Source organism: Cotesia glomerata, linkage group LG5 (genome assembly GCF_020080835.1).
Source record: "Cotesia glomerata isolate CgM1 linkage group LG5, MPM_Cglom_v2.3, whole genome shotgun sequence".
In the NCBI taxonomy this organism is placed as follows: Eukaryota; Metazoa; Arthropoda; class Insecta; order Hymenoptera; family Braconidae; genus Cotesia; species Cotesia glomerata.
Genome location: NC_058162.1, coordinates 27503381 through 27516977, shown reverse-complemented (window position 1 = coordinate 27516977; position 13597 = coordinate 27503381). Strand labels below are relative to the sequence as shown.

Sequence of the window (13597 nt, the reverse complement as noted above, 5' to 3'; positions counted from 1 at the left end):
ACCTTTTTTTTTAATGAAACATTAAATGGATGGAATTAAGCAATAACGTCTTAACCAACATTTTTAAAAAAATCGAGTTATTATGATGAACTAAGTAATCTTATGATACTAAGTACGCGTTCATCATAATAACTCGATTTTTTCTAAAAACGTTGATTAAGACGTTATTGCTTAATTCCATCCAAATAAAATGTTTCTTTAATTAAGATTTTATTAATAGTTTTAAGAGTAAACATGGAAATATTTAAAATGAAATCAAAAAAAAATATTAATAAAAAAAATTGGTTCAAAGATAAAAATAAAATTCATTATGAAAATCAAGGTAATAAAAATAAAAAGATAACTGTTACGATGCTAAATTGTGAAGTAAATATTTAGCAAAGATAAGGTTTATTAGTGTTCTTAGTAACGGTAGTAGTAATTTACCTCAAAGAAAAAATAAAAAGTTCCGTTGGATTTCTTCTTAGTAATTTTCAGTGTAGCTTCAGGCATCCACTGCAACTATATTAATAACAATACCAGTTTTGTTTTTTAAAACAGTAGTTAGTTGTTGTAGTTGTTGTTCTATCAAGAAAAAATAACTTTTAAAGTATATTACATCCGAGCGGTTCAGTGTTTAGCCCAAGGGAAGCGAGTTTTGTTTCAGTCAGACGTAATTGATTAATACTTAGGTATCTACTCGGTAAATCTGTTATTTCATCTTCTGAAAAAAATTTCTTCTTCTTTCTGAACAACTAATTAAAACAATTTATATTTTATTCAACTGAAGCTATTTTATTTATTAATAAATTAAAATTATCTACTAGTCAACGATATCAATTTAATAATCTGCAATAAATAAATTCCTTTGACTTTTAATTAAACAAATAGATCTTGTAATTGCGCGATATTTATTCTTGGTAATGAAAATTTTTTTCGAGTCGAGAAAGTGAGTAATAATTAGTCAACATTATATAAAAATAGATGGTGATATATTTGTTTTTTTGCATAAAACCCGAGAGCATAAAGTTCTTTATTGAGGAGCAAATGTTAAAAAAAAAAAAAATGGATCGAAGCTTCTAAAACAAAGTGCTCCTATTTTTCATCCTTCAGATAAATGTACATGAATATATATATATAATATATTTTAACGAGTGAAGAGTGTAGAGTGAAAACGTGAGAGTAAACTTTGATCTCTTTGGCAGAGAGCCGAGGCACCTCAATACTATACTATAATACAGGATTCTCGTATTCCATTAGTTGTTCCTTCACTAACTGATTATTTTATCTCTATTACAACCTCACGTATTCCTCTTTCACCGGTAATTACTAGTAATTTGATTACTTGTCATTATAAACCACATGTGTGAAAGAAAATAATTATAAAATTATAAAAAAATTGGTTTTTTTGTAATATTTCATGTTAGATAAATTTAAAGCAAGATATTGACTACTTTTTGTTATTTATTATATAAAGTGAGATTTATATTTTTCCGTCAGTGAGGTATAAAATAAGATATACATCATAAATTGATCATAAGGATACTAAATCAACCACGCTGGTTGCTTCATATTTTAAAAATTTTTCTGCTTCATAACTTTACTACTCACCATTAAATCATCTTTTTAATATATATTTAAGTAGAAAATAATTTTTAATTAGTTTAAAATTCTATTTTATCGAGAGATAAAGAGACAAACTTATCAAATTATTGTCTTGTCACTGATCCTTGATTATAAATGTGAAAAGTTTTAATTCAATCCGACATTTTAAAGTCTCGGAAAGAAGCTAAAAAATTTTCTAAATATTTTTAAAGCTTAAAAATTAGTTTTATAATAAAGTCACGTCATAGATAAAGTGGTTGACATATATATATGTAAAACCGACGTGTGCTAATAATTGTCTCATTAAGAGTTTAGTAATGTCTTGAATTTATAATAAATTTACATTGATAAATTGATCAAACTTGACTTGAGATAATTAACTATTTAATTATAATTGGCTATTATGAGTTTAGTTAACAGTAAGCTTTGTCTTTTTCGGGAGGTAATAAAATGATTTATGACTAAAAGCGCATGCTTACCTTGCATAATACATATGTGATACAGAGATAATCCGGTGAAATACTAAAATCCATACGAGTCCGTATCAATTTATAACATTTATATTCAGATAAAAAATGCTTAAAAACTTATCAGTTATTAATAATTGTTTTAATATTATTATTATAAGTTGGTTGTAATTGTTGGTAATTTGTTAAACGGAGTAATGAATTAGTAAATTACGTTAGGAAACTGTAAATGGTGACCACACTTATCGATCAATAGATCAAATTAAGCTCACCACAATAGCCTTAAGGAATAAAGCGTTGCATTAAGCTTTTGTTAGAATCAATATAGATTATAGACAAGAATAGAGTATAACGATTGCGTATAAAATTGTTGAGGGTGGCACTTATCCATAAAAATCATAGAGGTATGTTGTGAACCACTAACGACCTAACGATCAACGCTGTTCACACATTTCACATACTCTCTTCTGAGGAAGATTAATGATGTACTCATGGTTTTCGACGCCTTTTACACATCGTTTCTCGCGGTATTGTAATAAGATAAAATTTTAATAAAATTGTAATAAGATAAAAGATAAAAATCCGTATTCAACATCTCGCCGTATCACCAAATCTAACTTTCTCGACCAAATCTTGCCACCTAACAAAATTTATTATTTTGTTACAAACCTTGTTAGTTTTCTTGATTTTCTAAAAAATTAAAAACTCTATTTTTATTTATAAAAATTAATTTAGCAGATATTAAATAATTTTTTCAACAAATAAATTATGATAATAATAAAGTTAGCCGACATTTTTTATTTTTTTATTTTGCTTAATTTATTAAATTATAAAAAATATTTTTAAAAAATTGCCCTTATAGTTTTTGAAGTTTTTAACAAATGAGAAAAAATTTTTTTTTCATTTTTTTGTAATAATTCTTTAATAAAAATTATTAGATGTCGGCTAACTTATGAAAATTAAGTTAGCCGACACTTAAAAATTTGTAGAATTTTTTTTTTTATTGAAAAAATGATTAAAAAAAAAAAATTTTCACTTGTAAAAAACTTTAAAAATTATAATCAAAAAATTAAAAACGTCGGCTAACTTTATTTTCATTAAATTATAGCAAAAAATTGACTTGTAAAAACTTAAAAACTTAAAAAAGAAAAATGCAATTTTTTTAAAATAATTTTTCTGTACAAATTTGTTTGTTAAAAAATAAAAAATGATCAAGTATTTGCTAACTTTAAAGTCATTTTTTATTTTTAATATTTTAAAATTTATATTATATTAATGGATATGTCTAATTGCTATTTTATTTTTTATTTATTAATCAGGATGATCGGACGGATAGTTTGAAGTGAATTTATGTACACATTACCAGGATATGTTGTTATACAAAGGATTTGATGATATTGAAACGGCGCAAGTGCTCTAGGAGGAAAGGAAAATAAAAGCACCAGCGGAAACATAAGCGAGCCAGTCTATTGGCAAGCGCCAACCAGGCTATTAACATTCCGTTTGCTCCATTTGTTCAAACTCCTCTCTAGTTAGCTTCCTAAAATAACAATAATTAATATTAAATTGTATAATAAATATTTATTTATTTATATTAATAGACTTCAGGGCAGTGGAAAAAGTAACGAGTAATAATCTCAAGTGTAATGGCAGAGGCTTTGATGACAAACGGTACATCGACAGCACTTGATGATGGTACCCACGGGGGGAATTATGTGCTCAACATCCTCAATCACATTAATGAGCTCAATGACTCGTTACTTATCAAGGAGATTGAGTGCTTGACGGCCAAACATCAGGACAGTGTCAGTCAAAAGACGACGACAACAACAACACATGAAGCTAACGTTTGTCCGGTTGACTGGGACTCGTTGTTGTGTTGGCCGTCAACTCCTGCGGGCACCAATGTTAAGTTACCCTGCTTTGATCAACTTCATGGAATTTTATACGACAGTTCACGTAAGTTATTTTATTATTATTATTGTAATTACTCTTTTGAGAGTGTCGTACAACAAGCACTTGAATATTCACAAAAGACTTTGAGCTTTAATGTACTTTCTCTTATTCTCTTATTCGTTTTATATAATTTATTTCCGCCGCGCGGAAGAAATGGAAGAATGAAAAACGTAATTGGATTCTTCTCAAGCTTTAAGATACCAGGTCGTAAAGTCTTTTTCAATATACTCTCTACTTAACTTTTCTTCTTTTTCATAAACATTTTTTTTAATACTCAAAAATGATAAAAATCTTCCAATAAAAAATAGAGCTATTTAAATCAGTTAAAGTTGTCTGAAATAAAAAATTTTTTATAGGTGAATTATTAAAATAAGATTTTTTAAATTAGCATATTTATTTCTATTACTTTTTTTTTTAAATAATAAATTAAATTTATTTATAAATAATTAACAGTACTTTTATCAAATCAATAAAAATGAAGAAAAAAGTTTTGCAAAAAAGAAAAAAAAATCGCAAGAAATCACGTTGGTGATGTTTCGATGATAAGGGGCTCTAAATCCCTTGCTGAAACGGGATCTGAATCCTAATGTACTAGTAAAAGTAGTAAGTAAAGGATTAATATATATCTATTGACATTTTAGCGCTACTTTTTTATTTTCTTTTCTTTTTATTTCTTCTTTTTTCTTCGGCAGTGTATCATATTATTACTAAACTGCGTGTGCCACTTCCCTCACGGTTTTGGATATGCCGCAATATCTATATTTATACGATATAAATACTGTATATTTACCGTAATACTTGAGTTATTTTAGTCAGCTTTTTTGCCGAATTATTAAGAAAAAATTACTAAATAAATTCAGAATATTTACGGCAATGCAATATAAAAGTTACGATATATTAACAGCATTTAAACCGTAAATATACCGTATATTTACTGTATATTTGCGGGACTATTGCAGCAAAAATCGGAAAAGAAGATTCCTACCTTCTATTACCGGTAAAATACCAAAATTATGCTGCTCTACTACTATTATTTAATAGCTTAAAATTTTTTTTTTTTTATAATTTTATAAATCATCACGAATAATTTTTAAGAAATTAATAACTTAATTTCTCTATTATTATTATAATTTTTTTTAGTCCAGACCGGGATTCGAACCCCGGATCATTTAGTTACGCCTTAAAGACTCTATCAGTTAAGCTATCTAAGACACTATCCGTAACTATTTATTCAGCCACCTAATAACACCCACCGAGTAATAAACACCACCGTCCATCTTACGGTAGAAAGCATTATATCTGTAATTATATCTGTAATTATATCAATATAAACGCGGAAAAATTGCAGTATATCTTCGGTATTTTTACCGTAGAAATACGATTTTATTATTGTAAAATTATAATTAATACATAGATTTTTTACGGTAAAAGTTCTAGAGTTTTACGGTAATTTTATCGTATTATTCCTGAACTTTGCAGCAAAAGTACGATAAAAATGCTGTATAACTATAGTAAAAAAACTGGCCATTATAACCACAGAAATACCATATTATTTCAGAATTATAACGGTAAATTTATGGTAAACTCATTAATACCGAAATTTTATGGTATTTAAAAAACTCCGAGGGTTTACGGTTCGCATCAAACTAAAATAAAAAAGCTCAAGTTAAAATACTTCTCCAATCATTAATAAAATTTTCAAGTATTTAAAAATATACATAATCTTCTTTTAGGATTATATATCTAGTTCCTATTATATAAAGAACTTTATGCTCACTTTTTTATGAATAATCATCCTTAATTTATCATAGAAGCTCTTTGTTCGCTGAATGACGGATCTTTTTAACATTTTTTTTTCTATTTCCAATAATCCACCCTCACAAAATTGATCCAGTTTTGCTGATTCAAAAAAAAAAAAAAAAATAAAATCACTAGAGGAGAGTATTATATCGCGGGAATCATAAAATAGATTTGTATGGTTTACTCATTCGAATTTTATTGCAGTCGGAAATTTAAATTTTTATTTATTCTCGTTGTTATCTCTGAATATATTCAAACTTTTGTTATTGAAAATTTATATAAAATATTTTCTAAACAACAACAACAACAACAGCAGTATCAATACTGTAAAAAGCAATTAAAACTTTATTGTCTAGAGTAATTATATAATTTTATGAGTTGAAAAAATTATGTTTATTTTTAATCAAAGTTTCAATTTAGTTGGACACAACAATATCAGAGGATAAACTTTTTTAATGCATAGAAAATGAAAAAAGCTAGAGGAAAAAAAAAAGAAGATGATAAAATTGAGAAAACTTATACATAATAAAGCGATATAACTAAAAGCGTGTGATAAAAATTTAATCAAAAGATATCTCTCGATTTAAATAGATTTGTGGGTCTGAAACGTTTCTTTTATTGGAAAAATTTCTTTTAGTAGGTCCGTTTTTTAGAGATAATACTGAGGAGAAATTTCGCGCAAACAATAAGGACATTATAAAAAAAAAAAAAAAAAAAAAAAATAGCTTATTTTTACAAAGTACACCCTTAGTAAGTACAACACATTGGTAGTTTGACCTTAAAAAAGTCAACATGCATTCTGTTCCTTGTATTAAAAATAATCTCATTTACTATTCAATCTCCAATATTCTACCCGGCTAAAATTACTTCTTCAGTCTTTTAAATATGTATATTTATATTCAACAACAAATATAATTACGCTGGTAATGCAATATTGAAAAATAAAATCAAAAGAAAAGGAATAAGTAGAGTATATACCTTCCTCGCTTCACTAGTTTTAATTAGTTTATTTCAACATAAACAATATAAACAATATTTTATATGTATTACTGTTATATATTGTACTATTTCGTGTCACCTTACCTTCAACCGACCTCCAGCTTCTCTTTATACTTTACTTACATTTTATTATATACCTATATATATACTATTTTTATCTTTTATATACCCTTATCATTCTTGAATACACCATTTCTTATCATACATCAATATATATATATATACGACTTGATAATATAGAATTAATAATTATATTATTTTGAAAAATATTGTCACGGTAAAATATTTTTATTAAAGTTAATATTTCTATTATCTTCCATTCTATTTTATGTCAGTTAAAGTATCCAATAAACGATAAAAATTTCATTTTAAATTTACCTTGATCGATTTATAAATTTCTTGGTTATTTTTATAAATCTTTAAAGTTATTTCTTTTTTACAATGTTTACGATAAAAATGTGAAATTTTAAATTTAAACAAATCTTATGAAATATTTATCACTGTATTCATAGACAGAGATAAATTTATATGCATATGTTTGTTTTTTTAATAAAATATTTTGCACGTAAAGGTACGAATTAAAATATGAAACGGATAACAGATATACATAGCCCCAGAGTTATTTTTCCGGTAAAAAAAAAAAAAGATCAAAAGTTTTAATAGAAAATAAAATGTAAATTATTCTTTTAAAATTCAGTTTCATTTTTACTACTTTTGACTTATTATTAAAAAGACAAATAAAATAATTATTTCCGGTATAAAACAGTTAATTGAATTATAAAAACATAAACTTTTTTAAATTGATTAATCGCGCAACCTCAACAGAGGGGAAAAAAATTCAATAGAATAAACAAGTTGGAGTTTAAAAAGGAAAGAAAAAAAAAATGTAATATTGAACTAAAGCATCGAAAGGAAAAATAATATTGCGTGCCTTGAAGTGTTAAATTGAAACTTTGAATGACACACACTCGATTGAATTTCTACCGTAGTAAAGAACTCCATAAAACGTTTTATACTCTTGAATAAAAGTAAAATCTGTAACAGGTGAATTTATTATTGTAGTCGCAAATAGAGGATGTACCATTGTAAGATAAATTTATTTCAATTAATTCTAATCTCTTTATAAATTTTTGGTAGTATAGCAACAACCTCGACCTTGCATTTGTTATTCTCTCCAAACATTGATGTTTGCAGTCTTGGTAGTAGTAGTAGTAGTAGTAGTAGTAGTAGTATATGTTAGTGCATTGACTACGAATGCGTCCCTAATTGTTAAGGGCGTGTTATTAGTATTTAATTAATTTATTTTCTACATAAATTGTAGCTTTAAATATTTAATTAAAAGAATTATTGGATATGTTGATTAAAAAGCAATAGAAAAATGTTATAATTAAATGAAGAAATATTCTGACCCGCATTTTAGACATTCATACGCGATTATATAAAATACATTCTTGATGTGATAATGATAATATAAGCGCAGTTGTGTTATGTGTCTTGTGTGACTCCTATCCCTGGAAGAAAATATGTACAGGATCATTTCTCAGCATACATATAAGCATATCAACATAAATATAATATAAAACATAGCTTTTATAGATAATACATAAATAAAAGTATTTTTATTTATGAATGGGAGAATTATATCGCTGCATGCCTTTTAATGGCTCACAAAATGGTATAAAACATCAAGCCTGAAGAAATGAATCGGAGATAAGCCGGCTTTGGCTTTTACACTTTTACACTTTTACACTCGCTATTTTCTTTTTTATTTTTTATTATCCACCCTGTAATCTTGTACAATTACAGAAATACCAATAATAAAACAAATTGTGATAAAATTCAGTATTTAACTACTCTTTAAGGATAAATTCATTTTAAACTCCATTAATTATTAATGATATATCTTTTTAACTAATTAACAAAAGGGTATTAACAAGTTTTACAAGTGATAAAAGTGTAAAAATGGTCAGACAGATCGATATTACGTACAATGGATAATGATCGTAATCACCATTAATTAAACTTACCTTCCTTTTATCAATATCGTAATAATTTTATCCAATTAACATCTTTATGTCTTTTTTTATTTTTTTATTAATTTCTGTTAAGTAACCTAGTTTTTACCCAATAACACAAACAAACCTTCTTATCCCGCATCTTGGAAAAATACCTTAAACAATTTTTAAGATGAAAAAAATCAAGCGATAATAAATGATTGACATTTTAAATTAAAAAATCAAGCTTTTAAAAAATATAATCTAAATTATATTGTTATTTTTTAATATTACATAGTATAGGTCTCGAGAAGATGAACTAATTGAGAATGAACGTTTAGTTAACAAGTTTAAAAGGACAGTAAAACAAGAGGTAACTTTGTTTCAGTCCTGAATTCAGTTTTACTCTCTACTCGTTTATTTTATCTTTTTTTCTATAATTAAAACTAATAGTCGATTTTTATTATTATTGACATCCAGGTTTAATAAAATTTCTTTTTTTCATTACTTTAGCAAACTAAAAATTTTATGTAGAGCAAAGAAATGTTTTTAATTTTGTTTGAGTGGTAGTTTAATTTTCATTTTAAACTTTATTATCTCTGAGAGCGCTTTAATAAAATTATTTTTAATTCTTTTAAAGTATATTATTGTACAAAACAACAACAATAATAATATTGCCGTGCAGTAAAAGCGGTTGAAAGCGATATTAGTAAACGAGACATTCGGAAATATAATCTATCGGTAGTGAGATTATTGATTTGTTGATAAAATTTGACGTTGGTTTGATTAAAGTAAATGCATCAACTCATTTTCATCATCAGTAGCCTATTTATCGTAGTCCCTTTTATCTTCCTATCCCCATAATATCTCCTGATGTGTCCTATATTATTTTATATTATATATTATACGTTTGATATTACTTGTCAATCGAATGGATAATAGTTATTACCGCGTTTAACTGCGTCAGGCTATTTTAACAAAACTATTTAAATTAAACCATAAATATTAATTATTTTTGTATAGATCCAAAGAAGCTATAAATTAATAGCAAGCATTGCAATTAAAGGATTGATTGATGTTTTTTTCCTGTCTGATGCAGAACAGCACTTATCCTCAAAACTAAATCAATAATTTTTCTCGAGCATCGTTAATTTTTTTTCAGTGTAATGACTCGTTAAATTAAAAATAAAATGTTACAGAAAATGCTAGCCGATGGTGCTGGCCCAATGGTACCTGGGATAATCGAACCGACTACTCACACTGTCACGAGTTGAGATCACGTCAAGTTGCCGAGTCCAGCGTTGAAATAACAACGACATTATATTTTGTCGGCTACAGTTTATCACTCTCAACTCTGGTTGTCGCTGTTGCTATTTTTCTCTACTACAAGTAATTAAATTTTTAATTAAAAAATTATTTAAATACCCATAATATTATCTTCTTAAATATTAAAATAAAATCCTTACCTTTACTTTTATTTAACTTAAATGTATATCATTGATCCAGATAAAATTTGGAAGCTTCACCTCTATAAATACTTGAAACAATCGATATAAAACTGATAATTAATCCTAAAAATATTACTCTGTCATAATTATTTTCTCTGGTTGTTTTTCTTCGCTCTATCTCAGTTAAACACTTAAACTAGACACTCGATTGATAACTGATGTGTGATGTGTGATGATATAAATGTGTGTAGAAACACATAACAGCTCTCAAACAAGAGATAAAGTTAGCGACCAGCCGAGTAAACACTAACCAGGTTGGGTTGTTATGTGTGCAAGTTTGTACACTGGTAGAGGATATTTTCTTTTCCCTTACCGGTCTCGTACACTCCAGGCTCAAGGAAGAACTTTACTTGATGTACTTTTCCCCATTTACGTTATTACTTACTTCTTCTGTTATTTTATCTTCTTTATATATAAATATATATATTTTATTTCTTCTGTGCGCGCGTTTATCTGAACTTCTCGTGAACGGCTGGACCGATTTTATTTTTATTTCAGAATTGAAATAATCAGTTGCGATTAGATTTAAAAAAATTATTTCATATGTCTTCATGAATTATTCTAAAATTCTTCCAAAAAAAATTTATGACATTAAAGTTAGCAGTCGCACTTGATTATTTTTTAGTTTTTTTTTTTTTTTAACAAATAAATTTGTTCAAAAAAATTATTTTTAAAAAATTGCATTTTTAATTTTTTAAAATTTCTACATGTCATATTTTTTTTTTTTTTATAATTTATTTATTAAAAAAATTATCAAATATCTACTAAATTAATTTTCATTTATAATTTTTTATTTATTATTTATTATTAAGCCTTTAATTTTCTTTTTTACAGGGAGCTTAGATGTTTAAGAAACAATATTCATACGAATTTAATGTTGACTTATATACTTGCCGATCTAACATGGATATTAACAACAGTGATGCAAGTTTCAATGCAGTCAGATATTCCCTCCTGTATAATATTTATATCGATGCTTAATTATTTTCATCTGACGAATTTCTTCTGGATGTTTGTTGAAGGTATTACCATCAACTCCTTTACATTAATTTATTAAAATATAATTAATCTCTGAGTATTACTGTAAGTGTCAATAAATCTAGATATGAATTTTTTTATTATAATAATAATAATAATAATAAAATAATAAATAATATATGTTTTTGTTATCTAGGTTTATATCTGTATTTATTGGTCGTGAAAACATTTACTGGTGATAATATTAAACTGCGTCTTTGTCTTGTCATCGGATGGGGTAAGTTAATTAGTTAGCGTTATAATGTACGTATATACTTGCTGTTTTACACTTTGTAATTAATTAAATCAATATTTCCAGGTATTCCTATCCTTGTGATAGCTATTTGGTGTATCGCTAAATCAACAGTTGTTAATACTGAGAATATCAATCAAGTATATTAATTTTAATTAATTAATTTTATTTCTAATATCGCTAATCACTAATTAATAATAAATATATTTTTAAGAATGGAGCACTGTATCGACATTGTCCGTGGATGGTTTATCATCATTATGATTGGTTTTATCAAATCCCAGCAATTACAGTGCTGGGTGTAAATGTTATTTTTCTCTTCGTGATCATGTGGGTCAGTTTATTTCTCCAATACTCCAATTATTTATTAAAAACATTAAATTGAATTATTATTTAATATATTTTTTTTTTTAATCAGATTTTGATAACAAAACTACGCTCGGCAAATAATGCCGAGACTCAGCAGTATAGAAAAGCAAGCAAAGCACTACTTGTCCTCATCCCACTCCTGGGGGTGACATACGTATTAGTAATTGCTGGACCAACTGAGGGAGAAGTTGCTAATATTTTTTCTTACGTCCGTGCTATATTGCTGTCGTCTCAGGTATTTTTTTTTTTTTAAAAACTATCGTCATCGTTTATTTTCCTATTATAATCTTTATCTTAGTGTTTTATCAGACACCCGTATTAATAATCTAATCATTTGTTTTTAAAAAAAATTGCCCAACTCTTTGAAATAATCTCTTTAAAAAAGTTTAAGTAGACTTTTTAAAACTACCATAATTATACATTTTTTCTTTTTACAAACTTACTTTTCACAAATTGCTAATAAATTTAACCAACTTTTCCAGTTATATTTCTTCTTCTAATATAATAAATTTCTTTTCAAGTAACATTTTTTCTTTTATTCCCCAATTTTTCCGTTTTATTGATATAATATATTTTATTAAAATTATTTCAAGGAATAAAACTATTAAATTTATTTATTTATTAAGAAAATTACTTTTAAAATAAATAGATTATTTTTTTACCTCCAGACTTATAAATCAATTAATATAATTATAATTATTAAATTTTCAGGGTTTATCAGTGGCATTGTTTTACTGTTTTCTAAACACCGAAGTCCAAAATACAGTGAGACATCATTTTTCCCGATGGAGCGCTGCCAGAAATTTAGAAATGGATAGAAAGTATTACAATAATTGGTCACCACGTTCTCGTACTGATAGTATAAGGTTTTTTAATATTGTTTTTTATCCGTTGCAAAATCAATAAAAATAATAATAATTGTCAAAGTAACAGACAGTAATCAAAAAGTTTGTCAACTTGTAGTTTAATTAAATAAATTGTACCATTTCAGGCTTTACTGTCAGCCGTCAGTTCGATACAAAAAACGAGAATCATCAGCAAGTGAGACAACAACCACAACTGTCGTTGGAATGAATTCAACAACGACATTTCTCGATCGATCACGAGCAACCATCTCCGAGGACCTCAACGAGTAATCAATCACCACTTATTATTATTATTATTATACTTAATACATCAAGGATCATTAATAATTAAATTTTTGATGGCTAAAAAAAAAACATTTTATCAAATATAAATTTAAACTATTTTTTCGTTCGCTCGCTCGTTGTATTGTCGAAAAATTGTCTTCCGTATTTTCATATTACATATATTATTATTAATCACTCGCTGTCATTAAAACAATAAATTTAATTAATATAATATATTTAAAGTAAGAAAAATTTTAACGGGCAATGGGCTCTATCATTGTACCTGACAACTTGAATAAAAAGAAAAATTATAAAATATATAATAATAAATTTACCGAGATATATTAATGTATATTTATTATTAATTATCATCGAAAAATAAGTGTTATAAAATGGTAAATAATAAAAACTTGAATCTTTTAAATGAAAAAATTGTCAATAAATTATTCATTATATTTTTTTGTATTGTTTAATTATTAATTATTTTATTTTACTATAATTAATAATATATTATAAATAT

At 26.1% G+C, this 13597-nt stretch overlaps 1 protein-coding gene across 2 annotated transcripts; it reads left to right on the top strand.

The window, feature by feature from the left end:
- The first annotated feature begins 531 nt into the window (after positions 1–531).
- LOC123264996 (diuretic hormone receptor-like) lies at positions 532–13437 on the top strand. Of its 2 annotated transcripts, XM_044728561.1 has the most exons (11): positions 534–682; positions 3371–3582; positions 3653–4010; positions 10000–10189; positions 11143–11330; positions 11483–11563; positions 11645–11718; positions 11793–11912; positions 11997–12182; positions 12659–12813; positions 12939–13435. In XM_044728561.1, the coding sequence occupies exons 3-11, from the start codon at positions 3698–3700 to the stop codon at positions 13081–13083; spliced, it is 1452 nt and encodes a 483-aa protein (XP_044584496.1). In that variant the 5' UTR covers positions 534–682; positions 3371–3582; positions 3653–3697; the 3' UTR covers positions 13084–13435. The 2 variants fall into 2 exon arrangements, with proteins under 2 accessions (XP_044584497.1, XP_044584496.1); XM_044728562.1 differs by having other exon boundaries at positions 532–682; positions 3371–4010; positions 12659–12806; positions 12939–13437.
- The last annotated feature ends 160 nt before the right edge of the window (positions 13438–13597 follow it).